This window comes from Nanorana parkeri, unplaced genomic scaffold (assembly GCF_000935625.1).
Source record: "Nanorana parkeri isolate BGI_ZX_2015 unplaced genomic scaffold, ASM93562v1 scaffold13, whole genome shotgun sequence".
In the NCBI taxonomy this organism is placed as follows: domain Eukaryota; kingdom Metazoa; phylum Chordata; class Amphibia; order Anura; family Dicroglossidae; genus Nanorana; species Nanorana parkeri.
This window is the reverse complement of record NW_017306281.1, coordinates 3,364,271-3,387,635: the sequence shown is the minus strand read 5'-3', so window position 1 is coordinate 3,387,635 and position 23,365 is coordinate 3,364,271. Positions and strand designations below refer to the sequence as shown.

Here is a 23,365-nt window from a genome sequence, read left to right as displayed (position 1 = left end):
CATAAAACCCCCCCCCCCCAATCTAAATTTGCCCCATCCTTATTTATTCAATCATTTTTAAATCCGCTTCTGGATGACAAATCCTAGAGCAGGACACGTGGCCAGCACAAACATTCTCCCACTGATGATGATACATTGTAACCACTGGGCACATTCCATCTGATCGCAGAGTTCTGTGCAAGTGACAAGGGGATGCGGGAGATCGGGGATCGCCATACACATGATGGGGCATACAGAAGATATACATATACCCTAGCATTTTTTTGCTGCTCCCTTTGGAAAGTGCTGCCTGAGGCAAATTACTTGTTTGCCTTGTGGTAGATACGCCCCTGGTTACAGAAATGTAAAAGTAGAGGCATCACGTGAAATGGCTTCCTAAGTGTTGAGGATTTAGGTTGTTTGCTTGTGTCTAGGTTTTTCTTGCTTTTATACTACTCTTAATATATTTTTTTGCACAATTAGTTTAATCAGAAATTGGACCATATAGAATACTACATGATCTTACATAGGCAAAGGAAAGGGTTACATAAGTTCTGCCTTTTTGTGTGTTAAATAATGCACCCAGGATTTATAAAATTACAGGCAAGCTTAGCTTATGCCTATGACAGCTGGGTTCCTGTGGTAGTATATCAGTTGGCCATACGTGCATACTTACTTTGTCCATTTGTGTTTTGTCCATTGGTCTTAACTTGGCACAGGTTGTTCTTGGACTAAAGATGTTGGTTTAGGCAATGTTGTGTACATCACAAAGGCTTGTAATGATTCTATGCTGAATAACATTGATGCAATGTAAATGTGGCATTTATTAGTTTAGGTTAAAGAAAATGGGGGCTTACCTGTCCAGGGGTTAAGGGGTACAGTAGAGGTTTTTAGAGGAAGGTTAATTGGTAATTTTAGGGATCTGGTTTAGTTCTAATGCACGTTTGCACCAGAATGTCATGCTTTGCTTTTTATTTCAGTACAGCGCTGCATGACGGAATAAATGTCAGTTAAAGTACCGCAGCGCTGAATACTGAAAAATGGCCTGGATGGGAAGGGGGTTTAACACCGCGGATGTCAACTGGTTAACATGCGATACTTTGGCAGCCCATTTAAAATGAATTGGCCATCAACGCATCTCAGCATCCTGTATCTTTTTTTTTAAATGCAATGCATTAAGCATATGTACCTGTGGCTTTCGTTTAAAGGCAATGTAGATGTGTGGTAGGTGCAATTGTCTTTACATTACTGTACGAAGCAGTAGCATGTGTTATAATGCGGGTCATGGCATGGTATATTACAGATTCTGGTGTGCACATGCCTTGAGGATTCAACTAAAGATATGGGGGAGTTACGTGTTTGTGTCAGCCAATGGGTTAGGTAACATTATGGTAGTTAGGGTGGTATGTCACTTGTACTGGTTCCAAAACCCTGCTAAACATATGGAATTCTCTGCCAGGGACATGCTAACTGTATTGAGAACACAGAACATAGTGTGTCTCAACCCCTGTCACCTATGTTTGTTTCTCCCAAACCCTGTCCTTAATATTTAATTGAACTAAATATTAGCTATCCAACCTCAGGGGAATAATTTGTTGACTGGGTTGGAGTTTCTTTGCCAAATGCTGTTGTTTTCCGCAGATATAAGCTTTCACCGGAGATGTCATCCTAATCTCCTCCACAGGCATAAACGTGTGAATGAGCAGGCTTAAAGTGACACTAAATCCTTAAAATAATTGGTGTGGAATTCGTATCGCCCGACGCCTGGGACATGCAGTTCCTGGCGCCGGGCTGATGGTTTTTTTCTACATTTAGCCCTCACTAGCAAAGCTAAATTTAGATTGGGGGAGCCGCTGCTCATTTAGTACAAGTGATCTCAGATCACTTGTATAAAATGAGCAGCGATCTTGTCTGATCTCTCCCCCCACCCCCAGTTATGGTTTTCAGGGTCCCCCGCTCTTCTGGGGGCCCGGGACCACGGCAAATGAACTCAGGATGGTGAGCAGGGAGCCGAGCAGAGAACGTCCGCTCTCAGCTCTGCTCTCTGTGATCAATGAGACCGGAGTGCTGTAATAACAACCCCACCTGTCTCAAATGTCAGAAACTGCACAAAAGATCTATTTTGTTTTCCATAAAGAGACCCAGTCGCCTCCAAACTATCACATAGGGTATTGTAAGCCCCTGTGTGATAGGAATAAAATTAAGTTTAAAAAAAGGTAAAAATAATAGAATGAAATTATAAAAAAGTAAAAAAACAAAATATAAAAAAAATGACAATAAAACAAACCCCCGCCACCCCCACCATCTGCATGCAAATAAACGCACATGTAGGACATTGTGTGTGTGCGTTGGGTGCTGCCGCCATTGCCAGCCATGTGCATTAACCTCCTTTGCGGTAATCCCGAGTGTGGCTTGGGGTTAATTTTCAGAACCAAAAGCGGTAACCCCGAGCCACACTCGGGATTACACTGTGCGTAACTTACCCTGTCCAGGAGCCCCGCTGTGTCCTCTGGCCGATGCCGGCATCTGCCTTCCGGGTTCTGTCCCTTGCGAGCGCCCGTGTTGCAGGGGGGCGGAACCGGTGGCAGATTTAAAAGTAAAACATTGTGGGGAAAAAATAAAAAAAACTGAGATAATCAGACCGCCAGAGAGGTTAAAGGGTAAGTTCACTTTTCCCAGGCAATTTGGGAAAATTGAATTACCTGCTCAAATCTGGCCCCGTTGCCTTTTGGCGAACAGTCCTTTGCCTCCACCAGTACGGGTGTATTATCTGTACCCCATACTGCTGTCCAGCACAGCCTTAAGGTGGCCATACACTCTACAACCATCGCAAGACTTTAGTCTTGCGATGGTTGTAAAGGGATTAAAAAAACGTACGATCTGCCTATCTTGGACAGGCAGATCGCACTCTCGATCATCGCAAGCCCGCTTCCGATGACCGCAATGCTGAACGGCGTGCGCACACCGGCCCATTCAGCATTTATCTTCCGAGCACCGTTCTAACCAGCCGAGAATCGTACGATTCCCGGCTGGTTTTCGAACATGCTGGTTCGACAGAAGACGTGCGACCGTACAGTAGAAACGGTCGCACGTCTCGGTTCACACTGCTCGATTATCGTACGAAAACCCGATCGCATACGATTATCGTACGATAATCGTGCAGTGTATGGGCACCTTTATGCTAACACACACAGGGACCTTGGGGAACAAAAGTAGCCACCCTCCAGAAGGAAGGACAGTGTCAGCACTAATTCAGCGCTGATTTGAGGATCTACAGCTGAGTGATACACAAATAAGATACATTTTTGTTAGTAGTTAAGGTACTTGAATGTATTTTTAAGATTTAACTCCAGAGCTTAGTGTCACTTTAAAGCTTAAAGGGGTTCTAAACCCTCCGTTTTTTTTTGCCTATATCTACTGCTAGCACGCCCATTAACATTGGGGGGAGGGAAACTTTTTTTTTACTTTAATGTCACTTTACATTCAGGCTAAACAAATGTCTAAATACAAGAGCCATATGTATACTTAAATATTGGTGTCCAATATTCCTAATCTGTGCAGTATTTAAGAATAAAACAACTCCTTCACTTTGCCTGTGTGCCGGAATTTCCTGTAATAAAGACCATTTGCCGCTGCTCTCTCTCTCTCTCTCTTTGTGCAGAGTGACTAGTCTTCTTTCCACTTCTTTGCTGTTTTCTACAGGTAGCTGCAAGGGCTAACCTACACCTCTGTTCTCTGCTCAGGTTTTGTGTGGCATGGTGATGTAAAAGTAGTAATGGCATCAAGAGCAAATACTGGTTTGCAGAGGCATTTGTGGATTTATATTCATTGTAGTTACTGAGCAATATAATTAAAGCATATGGCAAGGCATAATAAAAAAAATATGCGTACAGCTTTGCATTACATGCACATTTGCTCTTGTTTTACCCTTTTAACTAGGGATGTTCAGATACCAGTCCCGATATTTGGCATTTTCATGAGAACTACCAGGGTTGCAGCGGTTACAGCTGGGACCTGGCTCTGGTGCTCCACCGCTGTCCTGAAATCATTAGTCTGTATTGTTTTAGAAAAACTGTCACATGGCAATAAATAAAAATGTATCAGTACTTGGACTTGAAAAAATGGTATCTGTGCATCCCTTATATATATATTTGTTTTTAAAAAAAATCACACATTAAAACAGAGATGTACAAATCACAGGCGCCCCGTGTGCTCCTTACAAATGACAGCTGCCTCCTAACTTTTTAATTTTTCTCTAGTCTAGTCTTGGAGCTGGAAACGTATCTGTACTTGTACCGAGTACGGTACTTGGTATCTGAACATCCCTACTTTTAACCCTTTTACTGCCACTGCTGTACTACATAGCGCCAGCATAGAACTAAACTTGGCAATCTTGTAGAAGTGATTTACAGGCACCCGACAGCCTCCAGATCTGAATGCCAAAGTTCTGCCCTGAACAGTTCGATATGGCTCAGAATCACTTGTACTGTGAACAGCTGGTCAGGGCTGATCAAACAGATCTGGACTCTGCTTTATATACTGAGCACTCACGTTTCATGGGAACCGTGGCACAATCCTCATTAAAAACAACATTTCAATCCCTGTTAACACTTTGGAAGAATGGGATTTATAATAGAAAGATTGGTAGAGGACAGGTCAGCACTAAAATATATTTGGGGTAAAAGTGCAGCATATGTACAGGATATTGTAAAGTGGGATTCCAGCCTTCTTCACCAAGTCGTTTCTACTCTCCTTCTATACATGCCCTGTTAATAAAAAATCCAATAAATAAACGCATGTACATCCAGCCTGTATTTCCAGTGTTTGTGCTTGATATATTATTTTCATCTTTAATAATTAAAGTATATCTAAAAACAGAAAACATGTAATATAAGGCAGCTTACTAAAACTAAAATGTAGTGTTTGCATTTATTTATTAGTTTTTATTTTATTTTTTACCCAGTAATCTTGCCAGTAACACTCTTCTGTCCTGGGGTGACGACGCTAAAACGTTCACCCACTGTACGGTATCTTTGGAGGAGCAACCTTGTCACCCTAAGACATGAAGCGTGTTCAGACTACAGAACACCTTGTTTACTCATCTTTCACATGGGCGAGAGGTGTTCTGCAGTCTGAACACATTTCATGTCTTAGGGTGACAAGACTGCTCCTCCAAAGATACAGTACAGTGGGTGATAGAATCTGTAAGAGCTGGTCACATAGTTTGATATTTCAATACAGCATTGTCGGCTTACTACAGGAAACTAGGAGCTGGTAGGGTCAACAGGTCTTATTAGACAGATGTAACAAAATGCTTTGAATGGCAGAGTTTAGCAGAGCAAAAGAAAGCACATAAGCAAAGATCATTGTTTGGCTTTGCATACACTTTACAAATATGAATGTGGAATCCCCGTTGCCTTGCTTTCATGCAGTATTCTTGAAATGGATCTGAACCACAACTGGGTTCACACAAGATGTCTGCTGCTGTTTCTAATTATTTTGTGTACGGTGCACCGGAGAGAAATCACAAACTCAGGATTAAGGTTTATGACGCATCTACTTTATTCAGGGCGCTCTCTCTCCTTTATACACAGATAACAGGAGAGTGCTCGTCACACATATGCCCACCTCTGTTACCTCTAAATGTCTTGTACTATTGGGCAAACTAGAGGGGCTGTTAGTTAAAGTCTTGTGTCTCTCGCTAATTGGTTAGTCAAATATATCTTCTGCTTGTAGCGTCCTCCCTCGGCATTCCTCCGATGTGTCCTTGGCGCGCTCCCGAATACAGGATCCATCTTGGTAACGCATAGCAACGCTAAAAGCTGAGTAAGGAAAGTCACAAAGCTAGGAAGCAAATGAAACAAATTCAAAACAATTTAAAACATAGAAAAGGACATTTTCCTGATATGATCCACATTCCTTCACATTCTTACCAGCCCCGACTGTAGCACAGAAGTGAATTGCTAGCTCAGGGACAGGGACTTCTTCTTTTCGCTGTAACAGTAAAGACTGATCAGATCATTTTCATTTACTGTAAAATCTTACAGCAGAAATGGATGGGTTCCAGCGAGGCGATACATAATCAAACACTTGGTACAATGTAACAGAGGCGATTTCTCTAATAGCTGTCACGGAAGCCTTATCCATCATCATTAATTGTGATGAAAGCACTTAGACAAAATGTTCAGATGCAGCCACAATGTGAATATTAAAAGTTTGCAATCTGTGTAATTGGTGAGCTCAATTTTACCCCATACACTTTGCAGGCATTTTAGGAGGAAGAACCTTTCCGCTCATCAATGAGTTAATAGAAAACTTCATGTAGTCTGGCAGAGAGTGTTCTCTTAATTGCAGATGGTTTGCTTGATATCCGTGTGACCTCTGTTCCTGTGCGCTGCATGTGCGTGCTGCACAAGTGGAGACTTTTACATTGTGAACAGACCATTTCATCTTAACCAATGATCCCTATTTGTTACATGTGGCGATCTCACCTTTCGGGGGGGAAAAAACCTGCTTTTCTTTAATAATATAAACTAAAGTGACGTCTGTACAATTCAAGCTTAAGGTTTAATGCCGGCCTGTGCTGTTTTATTCATGGCACGTAGTGGCTGTGCTGTGAAGAGGATGTTTTCAAATAAGACGAATGGAATTAATGGTTAGAGGACATGATCATGCTTTATTTTTAAACCAACAACTTATACCAACCAGTCCGTTTAATTGTGGATGGATTTGTGCAATTCCTCTACATTAACATAGGTTTAATGTTCTGCCTAAAGGTGCCCATACACTGAGGGATTGTTTGAGACCCCTGCTTATAACCATTAACATGTAAGCTGACCAGCACCCCCGTAATTTAAGTGAGGGTAAATCCTAAATTATTATAAATTATGAGTTGCCACCAGAACAGGACTAGAGTGGTAATCTTCCAATGGGGGATTTCTCGCACAGTGGAATTATATTTTCTCACTTCTTGTTGAGTCTGCAGAGCAAGAAGCAAAGTGAAATCTCTCTAATAAGATACAGATGGCAAAAGAAAACTTGAACCCTCTCCTTCTATATCCAAAATGAAAAAAGAAAGTTTGGGCTTTGGATATACTTTAACCTAATGCTAAAAAATGGCCCGTAAAACAGAACTCCAGGTAAAAATGAGTAAGGTAAAAATGAATAGCTAAGTAAAAGAAAAGAAAACAAAAATGCTTTTACTTCAATATTCACCTTCAGTTCAGAGATTTTTTTTGTATGGGCACCTTTAGAAGTAGCTAATCATCAAAGGGTCTGTTCTTGTTAATGTCATTATCAGAACAGAACTACACATTAGCACAGTGGAGACAAATGCAGTGTTATAATTTGACCACTGGTGGGCACTCTTAGTATTTGTGAAATAAGTCTGACCAAGCAGAGCGATATGCAGCTCAAAAAAAGGTGATTGTCCTGAGATCTTTGGAAGCAGTTGTTATTGCACAAAGAAATATTCCAACATTTCCTCCTCCTCAGACCACAACCTTCTCAGTTTCACCCTCACCCTATCACCAACCCTGAATCCCCCTACAGGGCACACTGTCACCCAGAGTAATCTTCACCACCTCGACCCTTCTCTTCTCTACTCTGCTACTGACTACCTCTATGACAAAATCTCACCCCTATCCTGCCCTGACCTGGCTATTTCTGCCTACAACTGTTCACTTTCGTCCTCTCTAGACACCTTGGCTCCCCTCACTACTCGCAGACTTAGACCACGTCCGCTACAACCGTGGCAAGCAGATGAAACCAAAAATCTCAAGAGACATAGCCGCACTATAGATCTCTGCAAGACTTCACCCTGTACAAAGCTGCCCTCCTAAAATATAATTCCTTCCTCCGTGCTGCCAAACAGACTTATTTTGTCACTCTTATTAACACACTCTCATCCACACCTCGCCAACTCTTTTCTACTTTTAACTCTCTACTTCGTCCTCCACCGCCACCCACTAACTCACTCACTGCCCAGGACATTGCCATTCACTTCAAAAACAAAATAGATACAATTCGGGATCAGATCGCCACTGTACACTCACCTTCCCCTTTTCATGTGCCAGACCCTCCATCACACTTGTTACTCTCCTCTTTTGACCCCAGAGGAGGTTACAAAGCTTCTCTCTGACACCCACTTGCCCCCTGGACCCTGTTCCCTCACCGCTACTTCGGTCACCCTCATACTCTATCCTATACTCTCTTACTCACATTTTCAATCTCTCACTCTCTACTGGAATCTTTCCCTCCCCTCTGAAGCATGCCCTGGTCACCCCAATACCCAAAAAACCCTCAATGGACCCTACCGACCTCAATAATCTCAGACCAATCTCCTTACTACCATTCACCTCCAAACTCCTAGAACGCCTCATCTACAGCCGCCTAAGTCGCCACCTCGCTGATCACTCCACTGAAACCGCCCTCCTTAAACTCACTAATGACCTACTCACTGCTAAAAGCCAAGGCCACTATTCCCTACTCTTGCTATTAGATCTTTCTGCTGCTTTTGACACTGTTGACCACCTGCTCCTCCTCAAAAAACTCCAGTCACTTGGGCTACAAGACTCTGCTCTCTCGTGGTTCTCCTCCTACCTATCTAAGCGCTCCTTTAGTGTCGACTACTAACTCCTCCCCTCCTTTTCCTCTTTCTGTCCTTGCACCGCTTCTCTTCTCTATCTACACCTCCTCCCTTGGCCAGTTAATAACCTCACATGGCTTCCAATACCATCTCTATGCCGATGACACTCAAATCTATCTTTCTACTCCACAACTCACCCACGACATATCCGTCTGGATGGCACAACACTCATGTATCACTTCCCCCTCCCTTTTAGATTGTAAGCCCTCCTTACCCCCCTGTCTTGAATTGTATTGTGATTGTAATGTCTGCCCTATATTGTAAAGCGCTGCGTAAACTGTTGGCGCTATATACATCCTGTATAATAACATGTAGGAACATTTCTATGAAAATGACAGCGATTAATCCTTTTATATCCGAGAAAAAGGAGCAAAGCTTTTGCTGCATGTGTGCTGCGTCTGTTAGTCAAAGCAGAAACCCAGAATATACTAGTTGTTTGTGGATGTTCAGAAGTCTTTCCACTTGTCATTCTTGATGTGCCATTTGTTGATAGAAAGGGGAAGGTTTAGAACCTGTGTACTATTTGCTAGGTTTGCTCTCACTTTTTGTTTTGGTGACCTTCGACACTGTGACAGAAAGCTTGGGGAAATCTCAAATTTACAGTTGTAAAAGAGGAGGTAAGGGAAATTCTTCCAATGGGGACACCTGTCCCAGTGACAACTATCAACAGTGAGACTTCCTGGAAAGATTTTATTTTACTGTTAGTGAGCTTGTCCATTAATGAATCCCTCACCCCCCTGACTGCAGCCTGCCGTGTCACTTACTTAACTTCCTTCACTGTGCGGCCCTACCCAGCCATTATTCCGAAAACATTCCCACTGGGTCCTATGCCTAATGCGCACGCAAGCCTCTGCCCCATTCATTCCCTATGGATTAGTTGTTTCCAGCCATCCTGTGGAATGCTGCTCACCAATAGGAATGAATAGGGCTGCAGAGTGCATGCACAGTAAGCCAGTGGGGACATTTTTTTTCAAAGTTTGTGCAGCGCTGGGCAGGGCGTGCGGTGGAGATAGCTGGTACAGGGAGGAAGGTATGTACTGTATGCAACACAGCAGGCTGCACTCTGGGAGTTGGGGGGATTTATTTTACGACACCTTTACATTTACTTGTGATTTTTAAAGCACATCTAAAACCAAAAGGAATATTTTGCAGCTTATTCCTTAGTTGTGGTCACTGCATTCGTTTTTCTTTTCTCAGGCTTTTTTTTTTTTTCTTTATTCTTACCTGGAGGTCCTGCCAGTAACACACTTCCTCTCCTAGGGTGGCAACACTCACTTACAGTACTGTATCTATGGAGGAGCAGCATTGCCATTCTAGGCTGTTCTCTGATATTGACTGCAAACACCTCCCCTTCTCCTCATCTCTATTACGTAGGTAGAAGTTTGTAGTTCAGACAAGAGAACTGGGAATTCTGGTAACATTGTTTGAGATATCAGTTTATTGCAAAAGAAGGTAACAATAACTCTGAGGAGATGAACAGGTATTTTTCTGTACTTAGCCTGAAAAAAGAAAACTAATACAGCCACCATATCCAAGGACAAGTGAGCTGCAATATATGATATTGTTGTGTTTGGGTTTAGGTGTCCTTTAACTCTGCTATCTGTACTGTTGGAGTGTGTTGTAATTGAAGGAAAGAACCAAGTATACATCGTGTTCCTTTTCTCTCTTTATACATATCAGCTTGCTGCTTTGCATCTGGACATTGCTGGAGACTTAGAGAGTACTTACCGAAATTGATCTGCTGTATCTCTTTCCTCCTGCACACTATTTACACAAATGCTGCTTCTCAATGGACGGGTTAAAGGTTTGCCTGGTTTACTTGGGCTCTGGGATATAGTTTTTTCCTTTTTCCAGGGAAGGCAGTCCTTATTAGGACGTGTTGTTTTCTTATTCACGTCCAAGTTCTTTTATACCAATCTGACAGCGTCTTATTGTATTGGTTTTGCTGATGGATTTTTACTTGTCTGCCTGCACTTGGTAACACACAAAACATTTACTACATTTTTTAATGGAAAGTTTAGTTCCTTACTAATTAATGAATACATAAGAATGCCATCTGTTGCAGAGACTTTACTACCTTTGCTGCAGTGTTCTGTGTCTGTGTTGTGTGGGTGTCTCGCTTCTTCTTTATCACACAGTATGGCAGACATAAGCTGCTGGTGTGCTATCCCTTACCATCTTGTGGCTGTGGGGAGTCTCATGAAAGAAAATTACTTGTGATGTGCCCAAGAGAGGTGCCAACTGAAATCTGAGGCAGTGAACTGGAAAGGATGTTCCTGCGTGTTCCCCCAAAGGGCCCGGGCTAATAGTTGTCAGGGGCTCGCAGCAGCAGACGCGCTCTGCATGAAGAGCTCAGCTATTTTTAATTGTCTCTACAACTTTCCCCTTTTCTTGTCCTGTGTTTGTCCTTTACGTGAACTGTTCATGTTTTATCGCAGTCCAATCAGTGCAGTACTCTTTAAGTGCCCACAGCCCATTGCTCTCTGTTTCATGGGCCATTTGAAGTGGAATGGTAGCGAATGTTTTCAGCCTGAGAAACTGAATTTCTACAAAGTACACTGGCAAGAGCCTCTCGCAGCTGAAGCCCCTGGATCTCATTGTGTTGTTACCACTTGACCTGAAACTGCTGCCCTCTGTTTTATTGTCATGTCCAAATCAGCCACTAGCATGACTAAAAATATGGATGTCTGTCCCAGCTAACGCCAGAGAATGCCTGGCTGATATTTGCTTGGTAAGGTCTCAATCATTATGTGAAATGTTTTATTCTTGTCTTTCTAAGCCTTAATTGTTCTTTGTTTTGCAGCTGCGATGGAAATGAATGAAAGTTCTCGCTGGACAGAAGAGGAAATGGAAACGGCAAAAAAAGGTGGGTAGGATTCTGGTGGTGTTATGAGTGGGCTGCTATTTGCTGTCACATACAATCAGTCCTTACCGCCTCTCCCCTCCCCCTCCTTCATGCTATTTGTAGCATCCATGTGAGATACAGAATGATTCAGAAATACAAGGCCTTCTATGATAATTGATGTCTGCTGTTACATGGAAGAGCTTTTTACATTTAAAGGGAAATACAGTGTACTTTAACATAGAGTGTTTGCATAGTTTGGGAAGCATTATTAAAGCAAATTAGTGACGCATATGAGGCTGCATTTAGCAAAGTATATGCAATGGATTTTCTGTGTATTTGCGAGGGCTATGTTCTAGGCAGCAATGTGAAACTGATTTGCCAGTGTCAGATTTAGCAATGAATGTTAGACAGATTTTCAGATCTCCAAATAGACGCACATTTAAGATGTGGTCAGAGCAGGTTTTATTGTGTTGCAGTCTTACTTTACACCTGCAGAGGGAGCAATTTATGAAGAAAGATGCAGTCTTAGGCCTCATTTACACAGTGCCTTCCAACGTGCCAGCGGCAGGAATCCAAATGGCAGGTGTCCCTCTTTAGATGAGGCCGCTGTACCTGTTCAAGTTAATAACTGGGTGACAGCAGCTGCATCTGTAAGTGGCAGTCCGCATGTAATGTTTGGAATAGATGACTGTCACTGGACACAGGATAGATGCATCCAGGGACAGGGATCAGTTCCAAACCGCATTTAATATTATATGCGATTACATGCGGACTGCCACTCGAAGATGCAGTCAACCTGTCAGTAACTTGAACAGGTACAGCGGCCACATCTAAATGGGGACACCTGACATTCCTGCCACAAGAATGCCAGAACACACAATTTGAATGAGGCCTAATAATCTGTCTCATAATTGGTCTTGCTGCTTCTGTTTAGCATTGATTTGCTGTGCAAGAATTGATAAATGTTCCCCTTTGAGTTATTATTGCTTAGTTAATATTATCTTTAAATAGATTTTTATGTGACTTTCACATTTTTAAAGATTTTTTACATATTTGTATTGTACTACATAGAAAACGTGAAGATTAACCACTAAAGGGGGCTGTTTTTTGTCTCTCTGCTCAACAACTATTGAGAGAAGATATCAGCCACATGGGGTGGGCATTATTTTCAGTGAGTCAGTAGACCTGCAGACTTGCATTGTGAGCGAGCAGTAAAGCATACCTATCGCGCAGTACCTCTCGTATAAACATAATGAAAGTATCACTCTCTTGTGGCTGGATTCCCCAGTTTTTTGTGGAGAGTTTAGCAGGCAGTGTGTATCAGTTGGAAATTACTCACTACTAATTACTCAACACTGAAAATTAGGCATTGCTTTGAATGATGTTGGCCTTTAAAGTGTAAACCGACCTTTCAGTTAAATTTACAACATGTAAACAAAAAAAATCGTTCAGAATCGTATTTATTGCTTTTGATGATTTTTGACTGTTGGATTATCCACTGTGACCAATAAGAAATGTACACGCATTGTCGCTGCCTGCTCATAACTGTTGTCATACAATCTGTACACAATCACATGTCTTAGTAATACCTGTCCCAAATGACCTTCCTCAGAGAATGATTTTCCAGCTTGCTGGAAATCCATGTAGCCTGACACTTCAGCCAGCTACAGATGGTCGTTTTGTTTCATTTAAAGCTTTGATTATCAATCGTGTTTGTTGAGTTGTCGAATCGTATGAAAAAAATCAGGCATTGTATGGTTATCCTAAGTGAAGTTTTGTATCTTTGTGGTGGAGTAGTTTTGTTCAGGTAATGCAATATGATTGTAGGCTTGTACCATCTATTCAAAGCTAATGGCTTTTTCCACATAAAGAGTATCATTTAGAGTTCAAGGCTGGACTGTGATTTTTGAATGCAGTTCAATGGAATACAAAGCTTTGCGGTGCCAGTATGAAGGTTTCTTTATGTGTAAGATGCAGGTTTTACAAAGATATCTTTGGTGGTGTTTGGAACAGGAAGTAATTAATTGGATCTTTAAATATATATAGCACTTGTATCTCCTCCGTTTCACATTCAGGAAATCCAATACCAACCTTTATATTCTAAGTGGTTTTACCGGTGAAAATAATGTTCCTCTCATAAAGTAGACATACTGAAGGGAATTTATCAAAACTGGAGCAGACAAAGTCTGGAGCAGCTGTGCACGGCAACCAATCAGCCTCTCTCTTTCATTTTCAAATCTTAACGGAAAAAAACTGAAGAGAGAAGCCGATTGGTTGTCATGCACAGCTGCTCCAGATTTTGTCTGCTGCAGTTTTGATCAATTCCCATAACTGTATATAGGCTTCAGTTATTCCCTTGTTCTAAAGCGGTACCAGTGTGACCACCTTGTAAGGGATGATAGGACTGTTGTACAGAATCCTGAAGAACTCTGAAAGTATTGGCAGTCAATCAGATTTTTCTGGCCAGTTTTATTTTAACCTACACTAGAATTGGATTATATTCAGACTAGGGATGCACCGATACCAGTTTTTCAATATATCGAATACGAGTACCGGAAAGTCCCATTAAGGAAGCCGGGCAGCATGTAATGACTCGCCACCCAGCTTCCTGATTAGCCAGGAAGCTGGGTGGTGTGAGATGACTCGCCGCCCGGCTTCCAGAATAGCAGAGAAGCCGGCTCTATGCTTCCCAGTCCCCAGGTGATGAGGAGCCAGCTTCCCAGCCAATCAATGTAATGACTCGCCGCCTGACTTCCTGATACCGGAACTTACGGTATCGGGAGCAAATACTTGCATTCGGCAACGATATTGATACTAGTAACGGTGCATCCCTAATTCAGACAATATGCACTTTGAGTACTTAAACACCTGGATTGCCATCTTGTACAATAAACCATCTTTGCCTTGTTAATTATGTATATTTTTGGAGCAATATTTGTGTGAAGACTCCAAAAATTTGAGGGAAAGGAGGAGGAGGGGATCCCAGGGAAGGCTTTGTGTAGTTTAGTGATATCGCAGACTCCTATCTGATGTTATATACTGTATAAACAGGATGTCTTACTTACATAGTATTTAATTTATTACTGTAACCAAACCTGCCTGGGAAGCAGAATCTACATGGAGTCTAGAAGAAGGCGAGGACCTTAACCCCTTCGTGACTGACGACGTACAGTGTACGTCGCCAGCATCGGGGCTGTTTAAACAGACTCCCGGCGACTTTTGCCGCCGGGACTCTGTTTAAACTTGTAGAGCCGACTGTCGGCTTTACAACAGAAGCGATCCTGGCGACTTACATGTCGCCAGATCGCTTCTGCGTCCCGAAGAAGGGGCCATCCCCCCCCGCCGGACACCCCCGCCGTGCTTCCCGGGCTCCGTTGCCCCTCCTACGGGCCCGGGACCGGCGATCTTTGTGTCCGCGGGGAGCTGGGGAGGAGGTCGACGAACTTCCGTTCATCGATCCCCTCCCCGTTCTATGGGACCGGGAGCGATGCAGATTGCATCACTTCCGGTCCCTGGGCTGTCAGTTCTGGGCTCCTGCAGCCCAGCTATAAGCTATTGAAGTGCGATCTGCACTTCAATAGCTTATTTCCAGTGTAAAGGTGACACTGAGGGTCTTTTGGACCCCCAGCATCACCTTAAAGAGGACCTGTCACCACCATCTGCTATTACATGGGGGGGCTTGCAAGCCCCCCCATGTGATAGCAGTCAAAGTAAAGTAAAAAAAAACAGTTTTTAAAATTAAATTTAAATAAAATAAATCTAATAATAATAAAAAAAAATTTTTAAAAGTACCCCGCCCCCGCGAGCACGCGCGTCGCCACGTAAACACGCGTCGGGTGCGCCTACGCATGAAAACGACGAACGCGCTACACATGTTGGGTATCGCCGCGCACGCCGGAGTGAGAGCAATAATTCTAGGGCCAGAATTTTGGGGTATCTCTAAATTGATGACCTGTGGGGGCTTTTAAAGTGTCTTTTATTGATTTTTTGGGGTACTGCAGTTTTTCGCCGTTTCACGGTCGCACACAATCTGTAAACTGGGCATGTTGGGTATCGTTTTACTCGTTGTAACCTCATCTTTTATATTTCATTAAAAAAATGGGTAATTTGTTGTGTTTTGGGGCATTTAATTAAATTTGTCACTAAATTTTGGGGTTTAATAAGGAGTTGCGCTAATATTGCGCAACATAAAAATTTTCAACTACCACCATTTTATTCTATAGGGTCTTGGCATTCAGAAAATATATAATGTTGGGGGGTTTTACGTCATTTTCAGGCCTAAAATGTGGAATATAACATGGGTGCAAAAATGGAAAAAAGGGCCTCAGTCATGAAGGGGTTAACAAGCATAGACTTTAGGAAGCAAACCCACCCACAACAAATGTGATGCGCTAATTGAAATCTAGCTGCAGGGAATTAGACAGAATTCAGATTAAATTGTATGTCCAGACAAACTGTTTTTCTTTTTGGCTAGCTTAGGGAGGGTTTAGACCCGCTCTAGAGTTTTCATGCTGGCCATACACACTTTAATGCAGAGTCCTGCTTAACCACCTGCTGTCCGGGGCATTTTCACATGATAAAATATAAATTTTTGGCTAGAAAACAGCTTCAGACCCCCAATTATATTCTAAAAGCAGAGGCCCTGTAGAATGAAAAAATGCAATTTTTTATGACGCACGGTTTTTGCGCAAATGTTTATCAAACCAGTATTTTTAGGAAAAAATAAACTAAATTAAAATTTAGTGCACAGAAGCATAATATAATACCCAATTTTTTAGTAAAATATGAAAGACGGGGTCACGCCGAGTAAATAGATACCAAACATGTCAAGCCTTAAAATTGCGTTCGCCCGTGAAGCCGCAAAAAAAGTCAATACCCAAAATTTCCCATAGGGAACATTTTTAAACGCTTTTACCGTTCATCAGTTTAGTGCTAACAGTGATTGATGGCCCTAGAATTATTGCTCTCACTCCGACGTTCGTGGCAATATGTAACGTGTAGAGCAATTGTCGTTTTTACATGTAAGTTTACCGACGCATGTTTGTGTGTATGTGCGTGCACGTGGGGGGCGGGGCACTTTAAAAAAATGTTTTTTATTTTTGTTATATGTTACTTTAATTTTTATCATTTTTAAACACTTTTTTTTTGTTTTAGTTTTTTTCTTTTACACTAACCCTATTGCTATCACATAGGGGGCTAACATGCACCCTATGTAATAGCAGATAGGGTGTGACAGGTCCTCTTTTATGGAGACATCAGGGGTCTTTCAGACCCCTAATGTCACCTAGGGACCCAAAGAAGCTGAGGAAGCAGAGATCTGCTTCCCCAGCTTCATCTCCTGACTCTAAGAGCCGGAAACTGTAAGAGTGGCACCGGAAGTGATGTAATACACATCACTTCCGGGTCCAGTGATCAGAGGAGAGATCAGCAGCTGGAAGCCACTGAATCTCTCTCTGTTCACTGCAGGGAGCTGGAAGCCAACAGTGGCGGGGGGTGGGGGGATTGGGGTGCCGCACGGTATAAATGATCCAGCGGCTGTATCGCTTGTGCATTAACAGCAATCGCCAGCGACGTATTGCGGCCCGGAAATGGTTAAATTACGAACTGTTGGTGGTCTTGCCGTCACCACTTCATTCAACAAAACTACATTTTTCAATCCACCGTTGAAGATGGAGCCGAGCAGTGACCAAAGCCAGCCTGATGCAGTCACTGTTTTCGCAACATAAAAATTTTCAACTAACACCATTTTATTCTATAGGGTCTTGGCATTCAGAAAATATATAATGTTGGGGGGTTTTATGTCATTTTCAGGCCTAAAATGTGGAACATAACATGGGTGCAAAAAATGAAAAAAGGGCCTCAGTCATGAAGGTGTTAAACAGCTGCGGGAGCCCACTTTCTGAAAAACAAAAGCCCAGCAGGGTAGATTCCCCCATCCATGCTGTTTAGCCAGGATGGAGGAATCAAACATCCGCTCTGCCCTGTGGCTAAGCAACTAGTCACCAGTCAGGAAGTGAGGTAAAATGTCTCATGGCAGCACAGACAGAAGTAAAGCTCACTGGGGTTAGAGCCTTCCCATACTCTACTACAATGCATTTTTATTTTCTGTCTATGCTTTTTGTTCGAGATTTTACCTCACTTAGGCCTTGTTCACACCAAATGCAGAGCAGATCCGGTCAGGTTTCTGCACACGCAGTGCAGTGGGTTGTGCCGCGTTTTAGACGCGTTTTAAACGCGTTTTGGATGCGTTTAGGGCCGGTTTTGGTTAAAAAAAGTTTAACATGGGCTTTCAGGCACTTGCATGCGTTTTTGATGCGTTTTTGATGCGTTTTTGATGCGTTCCAGACCAGATCCAGAGCAGGTAAAATAGGGCTTGCCGCATTTTTTTCATCCGGTCTGGATCTGGTCTGGGTCCGCACGCTGCGATGTGAACTGGAGGTCAAAATACCATAGGAATACATTGGACGCAGTTTTGATCCGGTCTGCACCTGCTCTGGTCCGGATCTGCTCCGCGCTTGGTGTGAACAAGGCCTTAGGCAAAAACGCATGCAAGTACCTGAAAGCCCATGTTAAACGTTTTTTAACCAAAACAGGCCCTAAACGCATCTAAAACGCGGCACAACCCACTACACTGCGTGTGCAGAAACCTGACCGGATCTGGTCTGCATTTGGTGTGAACAAGGTCTTAATGTCTAGTGAAACCTTTCTGATGGCACCCACGTATCAGTTAAAACCCAATGCAGGTTCTAATCTTTCCCACGCTGTCCAAATGTACTGTATATGTAAACCCAGTTACTACAGTCTCATGTAAGATATAATGTAATTTCAAATGATTTTCAGTATTTTTAAATCTGTACTGTGATCCTGACATGAAGGTCCATTACCATAATACCGGGATCCATACATGAAGATCCTCCTGCAGGCACATTTACAATGTTTCCTGGCTAACACGAGTTGAACGCACTTGGTGCATGAAAATTGCACTTTAAATAGCTGTGCCATCTACATTCTGGACCACCTTTAATTTCAGGACCAGTATTCACAGAGCTGCATTCACATTGATTATCCATTGCAATCTGATTAGGAGACTTCTATAAATAGTGTCTAGATTTGTAATCCGTGTTCTTTAGAAATGTGTAGCATGTTGTTTTTAATAGATTGGGACTGAAGTTAAAAAAAACCTCTTTATGGAGATCATATAACTAAATGTGTATACAATCTAGTAATCTATCCTGTAAACTTCTACAAGAGCTACACCTAGACCTTAAAGTGACACTACACTCAGGAGTTAAATCTTAAAAATTCATTCAAGCACCTTAACTATTAACACAAATGTATCTTATTTGTGTATCACTGAGCTGTAGATCCTCAAATCATCTCTGAATTGGTGCTGACACTGTCCTTCCTTCTGGAGGCTGGCTACTTTTGTTCCCCATGGTCCCTGAGTGTGTTATAAAAAAGTCATCACTCCAAGGTCACTCCCACGATGGACTACAATCTCAATACAATTATTAAACTGAATGTAAGATTGTGGTCCATCGTGGGAGTGATGTTGGAGCAGTGGCTACTTTACAACACACACAGGGACCATGGGGAACAAAAGTAGCCCCCCTCCAGAAGGAAGGTCAGTGTCAGCACCAATTCAGAGACGATTTGAGGAACTACAGCTGAGTGATACACAGATAAGATACATTGTTGTTAAAGGAGAACTATGGGGTTTTCCCCATAGTTCTCCTTAGGGTAACGGGAGGACACAAACTAGCGTCCTCCCGTCAACCTAGGCTCAGTATACCGCGAGCTGTGGCTCACGGTAAACTGAGACGCCGCAGTATACCGCGAGCTGCTGCTCTCGGTATACTGAGACGCTGAAGCGGATCCCGACAATTGTGCCGGGATCCGCCCAGCTGCGTGACTGACAGCTGGCTCTGCCTATCTACAGGCAGAGTCAGCTGTACCCGCCCCCTCCCCCGTCCGTTCCGCCAGTCAGTGCTGGCGGATCGGAGCTGGGAATCCAGCCCCTTCCCTGTCATGGCAGAGAGCCGTGACAGGATCAAGAGGTGAGCAAACGCCGATATGTGTTCGCTCACCTCCCGATCTACTGACAGTCTCATTGTCACAGGTCGGCTAGAACTATGAGGTGAGTGAAAAGCACTCACCTCGTAGTTCGCTTTAATAGTTAAGGTACTTGGATGTATTTTTAAGATTTCATTCCTGAGTTTAGTGTCACTTTAACTTTCACAGTACAACTCCAAAGTGAAAGTCTTTGTGCATGTGGGTGACATGACTTTCAAAGCACTCTACCATGCCCATAGCAATCTGTTCATTCTGATTTTAAGATATTTTCTGGGCTGATGTTGCACAGAAAAGCCGTGTTTCAATGTTGCTGGTATCCTATGTGAGTGACTGGCTTATGAATATTCTCAGAGCAGAAGAGCCCGCTCCAAACAGAATCGTGTCTTGTGCTGCGCAATGTTCTAGAGAACAGATGACTTGTGATGAGTAATACAGCACCTCCAAGAAATCTGCAGTCTGCTGAAGGGATCATAGCCTTGGCAAGATCTCTCTTAGACAAACACCACGACGCGCAGAACAAACAGCGACAGCTCACAGAAAAGTGCTCCTGGCTTCTATCTGGTTCCAAACTGAACTCCACTAGGTGAAAAGCTAACCCATGTGCCAGTCTCACAAGCTTTTAGAATGGGGTTGAAGCAATACTATTCACAAGAGAGTGTACAGGCGCCCCTGTATTTCTTTATAGTGATTAAATGTTGGAGCTCTTTAAATATTGGCAGCAAAGGTGATACAACAGCTACACACAATAGAGGAAGGCTAGAACCCCTTTCAACTTTTTATTGCTGCCTGTGTCCATGTTGCAGATTTTCCCTCATTTCCTGTTTGCTGAATCCATTGTCACTGTGAGTTTTGTGAGTCAAAAGCTCTCCAATGGAGACCAGGATAGTAGTAAAAACCTGACAAGGATTGTAATCCTTCCCTGTTGTACCAAAAACTAAAAAGAAAAAAAAAAAAGTTTTTGTTGGAAAAACACTTTAGTCTTGATATCTAGAGATTTGAGCGTGTTTAATAAGAAAAGCAATCATGAGCATTAAGCTGTGAGAATCATCAGGAGCCCACCTTTACCAGTTTAGAGTGGGTGAGCTGAAAAAGTGTGAAGAAAGACTTCTTTCAATAGATTGGTATACAGAACATTTTATCCTTTGGCAATTATGGGATTTGCTTAGTATTCTGATATGGGCTTGGATCATAGGGACGCAGGAAGGCTGATTGCATTAATTGCAGAATCCATTCAGTATATATTTAATCCTTTTTTTTTCTATAGTCCATGTTAACCAGATACCCCAAGGGGCTGATTTATAAAATGTTGGCCCATCAAATAGCTTGGCAAATGCATTTGCAGGTCTTTATTGCCACTAGATGGAGCCAAGGGGCATAGGAATTTCCTATACTCTTCAGTTCCATCTAGTGGCACCCATGATTGTGTGATGTGCACCTACTCAGGCACCACGGTTTGTGGGCTAGAGAGCTATGCATCGGCTATACAAATGTAGCTAGTATGGCAGCCAGGTGCAGAGGATCAGTGCTAGGGTAGGTAGATCTATTTAGCAGGTAGATTATGCCCCTGAATCTGTGTAAGGCCTCATTCAGATGGGGTGCACTTGGACGCAGAGAGTGTTCATCCAAGTGCGGACACCCAAACCTGCACGGATGTTCAAGTTTGGGTGTGCGGACGACAGCGTACAGCCGCATCCTCCCATAGGGAAGAACAGCATGCTGCGTGCAATTGCATGCAGCACCTGCCCCCCCCGGGATCGGCCTGTTTAGGGGCCTGCACGCCACACAGACATGTTCGCCCCGCCTGAGGCCTAAATGTCAAATTCTTGTGTTAGACAGGACACATAACACCTTCACAATATACCTGGTGACTTCTTTTTGCAGGGCTTCCTGGGTCTATCAGACAAGGTCCTACAAAAGGCTGAGTAATCTTTTATAAATCCCTGAATGACATCCTTCAAATCCAGGTTGCTAGCATAACCATAGATACATATATAGTTTGAAAAGCCATGTATCTTTCACGTTCAAGACCTTTCTTTGGCCCACGTATTTGATTAAACGAAGACTTTTGCTGCTCCGTGCAGAATCTTATTCATGCCGCTTGCTAGAAGAATCTGAGAATGACTCAAGTTTGTTTCTTTGGCATGGCACATATCGCCCCCTGCATGCCCTGACCTGTCCAGTGTTGTACAGCAATAAATCTGTTGTAAACACAAATGTAAGATGGGACTGAACAGAGCGTGTTGCAGCGGGTGGGTAGGATGTGTTGGTGTATGTGCCAGGATCTGCTGCTCATGTAACAGTTTAAATTCCAGAATTGTTTGAAAGAATGGTCTGTAATACTGAATGCTGTGTCTGGACTCTAAGAGAATTAATACATTTACTTATTTTGGGGTGTTTTCCATTTTAAAAGGTTGCTCTTGTGGGATCAGAAATGTTTTAAACCTGAACTATGGTGTCTGTTACATATTTTACTGTATTATATTTTGTTCATCAAACATATACTATACTCATACATAAACATTTTGCACTAAAACTGACATAAGATTACATCCTTCGGAGTGTCTCTCTCAGCCTAGCATTCATCTTGTGTATCTGGTGGTTCCACTCAAAAAACCCTATGGCTGCCAATATGTCAGTAAAAATGCAGGTCAATGTGACCTTTATTCTTAGCGTGCACTGTTCTCTACATGGAAAAAAAGGCATGTTTTGGCATTAACTTGGCCGTGCTACCTGCTATGGGCTTCATGGCTGGAGGACTGTTAAGCTAGATATTTGCTGTTTGTTTACCTGTTGGGAAGATATCCCTTTACTTCTGTTGTGTTACCGGGAGAGAAAGTAAGAATATCTTGGGAACATGGAGATAAAACGCCTTTAGTATTAGAAGCTCTGTCAGAATTTTGTTGTCTGTGTCCCTGCTGAGGGGATTTCTTTGTTTTTTATTTCATCTGCAGAACAGGAAGTGGTGGATTATCTTCCCGCTGGGGAAACAAACCGTAATTAAAACCTGACAGTTTCTAACCCTTCCACCATTTAGACAAAAGTCATTTTTTATTAGGGGTTATAGGTAACTAAAATGGTATCAGGCTCATCTTCTGCATCTCACACCGATTCTCCTTTTCCTATGTAAGCCCAGCCAGGAGTTAACTGTGCAGGACACACGTGGGTTACCCACGTTGAGAAAGTATCTCAATCAATGCTGTTTCTTATTTTATCAATGACACTGGAAGATTTAACACTGCCATTTTTCTAGTGTTTTCAGTTCCATAGTAAACAAGACAGTTACAATGTATACAGTGTAACCACAATGCTTTCTATTATAGCAATTAGAAAATGACAGCGTGGGAATCCCCTGTGACCATAGTAAAGACTTTGTGAGCCTGCGCTCTCCTGGATAGGGTTTTTGGAAGGAAAAATACACCCAGAGGACCTGAAGACTACATATGAGTGTTTTTTTTTGTTAAAATTACAAAATGGTGAATGAATAAGAGCCAATCTTTTTTTTGCAGTAAGGTTTATTTTAGAAGCAGTTGTAGGGTGTGAACTGATAAGGGGTCCAAAAGAGTATTTCACCAGCTTACAGGGCAGAGATGATCTGTCTATCTATCCTCACCTGAGGTCAGGTAGGGTGTATAGAATGGCTTCTGTACAGGGAACTGCTCACTCACAAGCCTTCTGGCCTATTAGGATACTGGCTCAAATGTTTTGTATGCGGTATCATTTGTCCGTGTGGTGGGCAGACTTTTTTAATGATTTTTTTTAATGTATATAAAGGGGTAAAAACCCCAACGTATTACCCTTCTAATACCATATTAGTAAAAGCA

The 23,365-nt window shown here is 42.6% G+C and overlaps 1 protein-coding gene across 1 annotated transcript in view; it reads left to right on the top strand.

The window, feature by feature from the left end:
* The window catches only part of NCOR2 (nuclear receptor corepressor 2), a 432,386-nt gene that overhangs the window by 297,301 nt on the left and 111,720 nt on the right, over positions 1-23,365 (top strand). Inside the window, exon 17 of the mRNA XM_018557336.1 lies at positions 11,430-11,492. Within this exon, the coding sequence (XP_018412838.1) occupies positions 11,430-11,492 (63 nt within the window). The remainder of the gene's footprint in view (positions 1-11,429; positions 11,493-23,365) is intronic.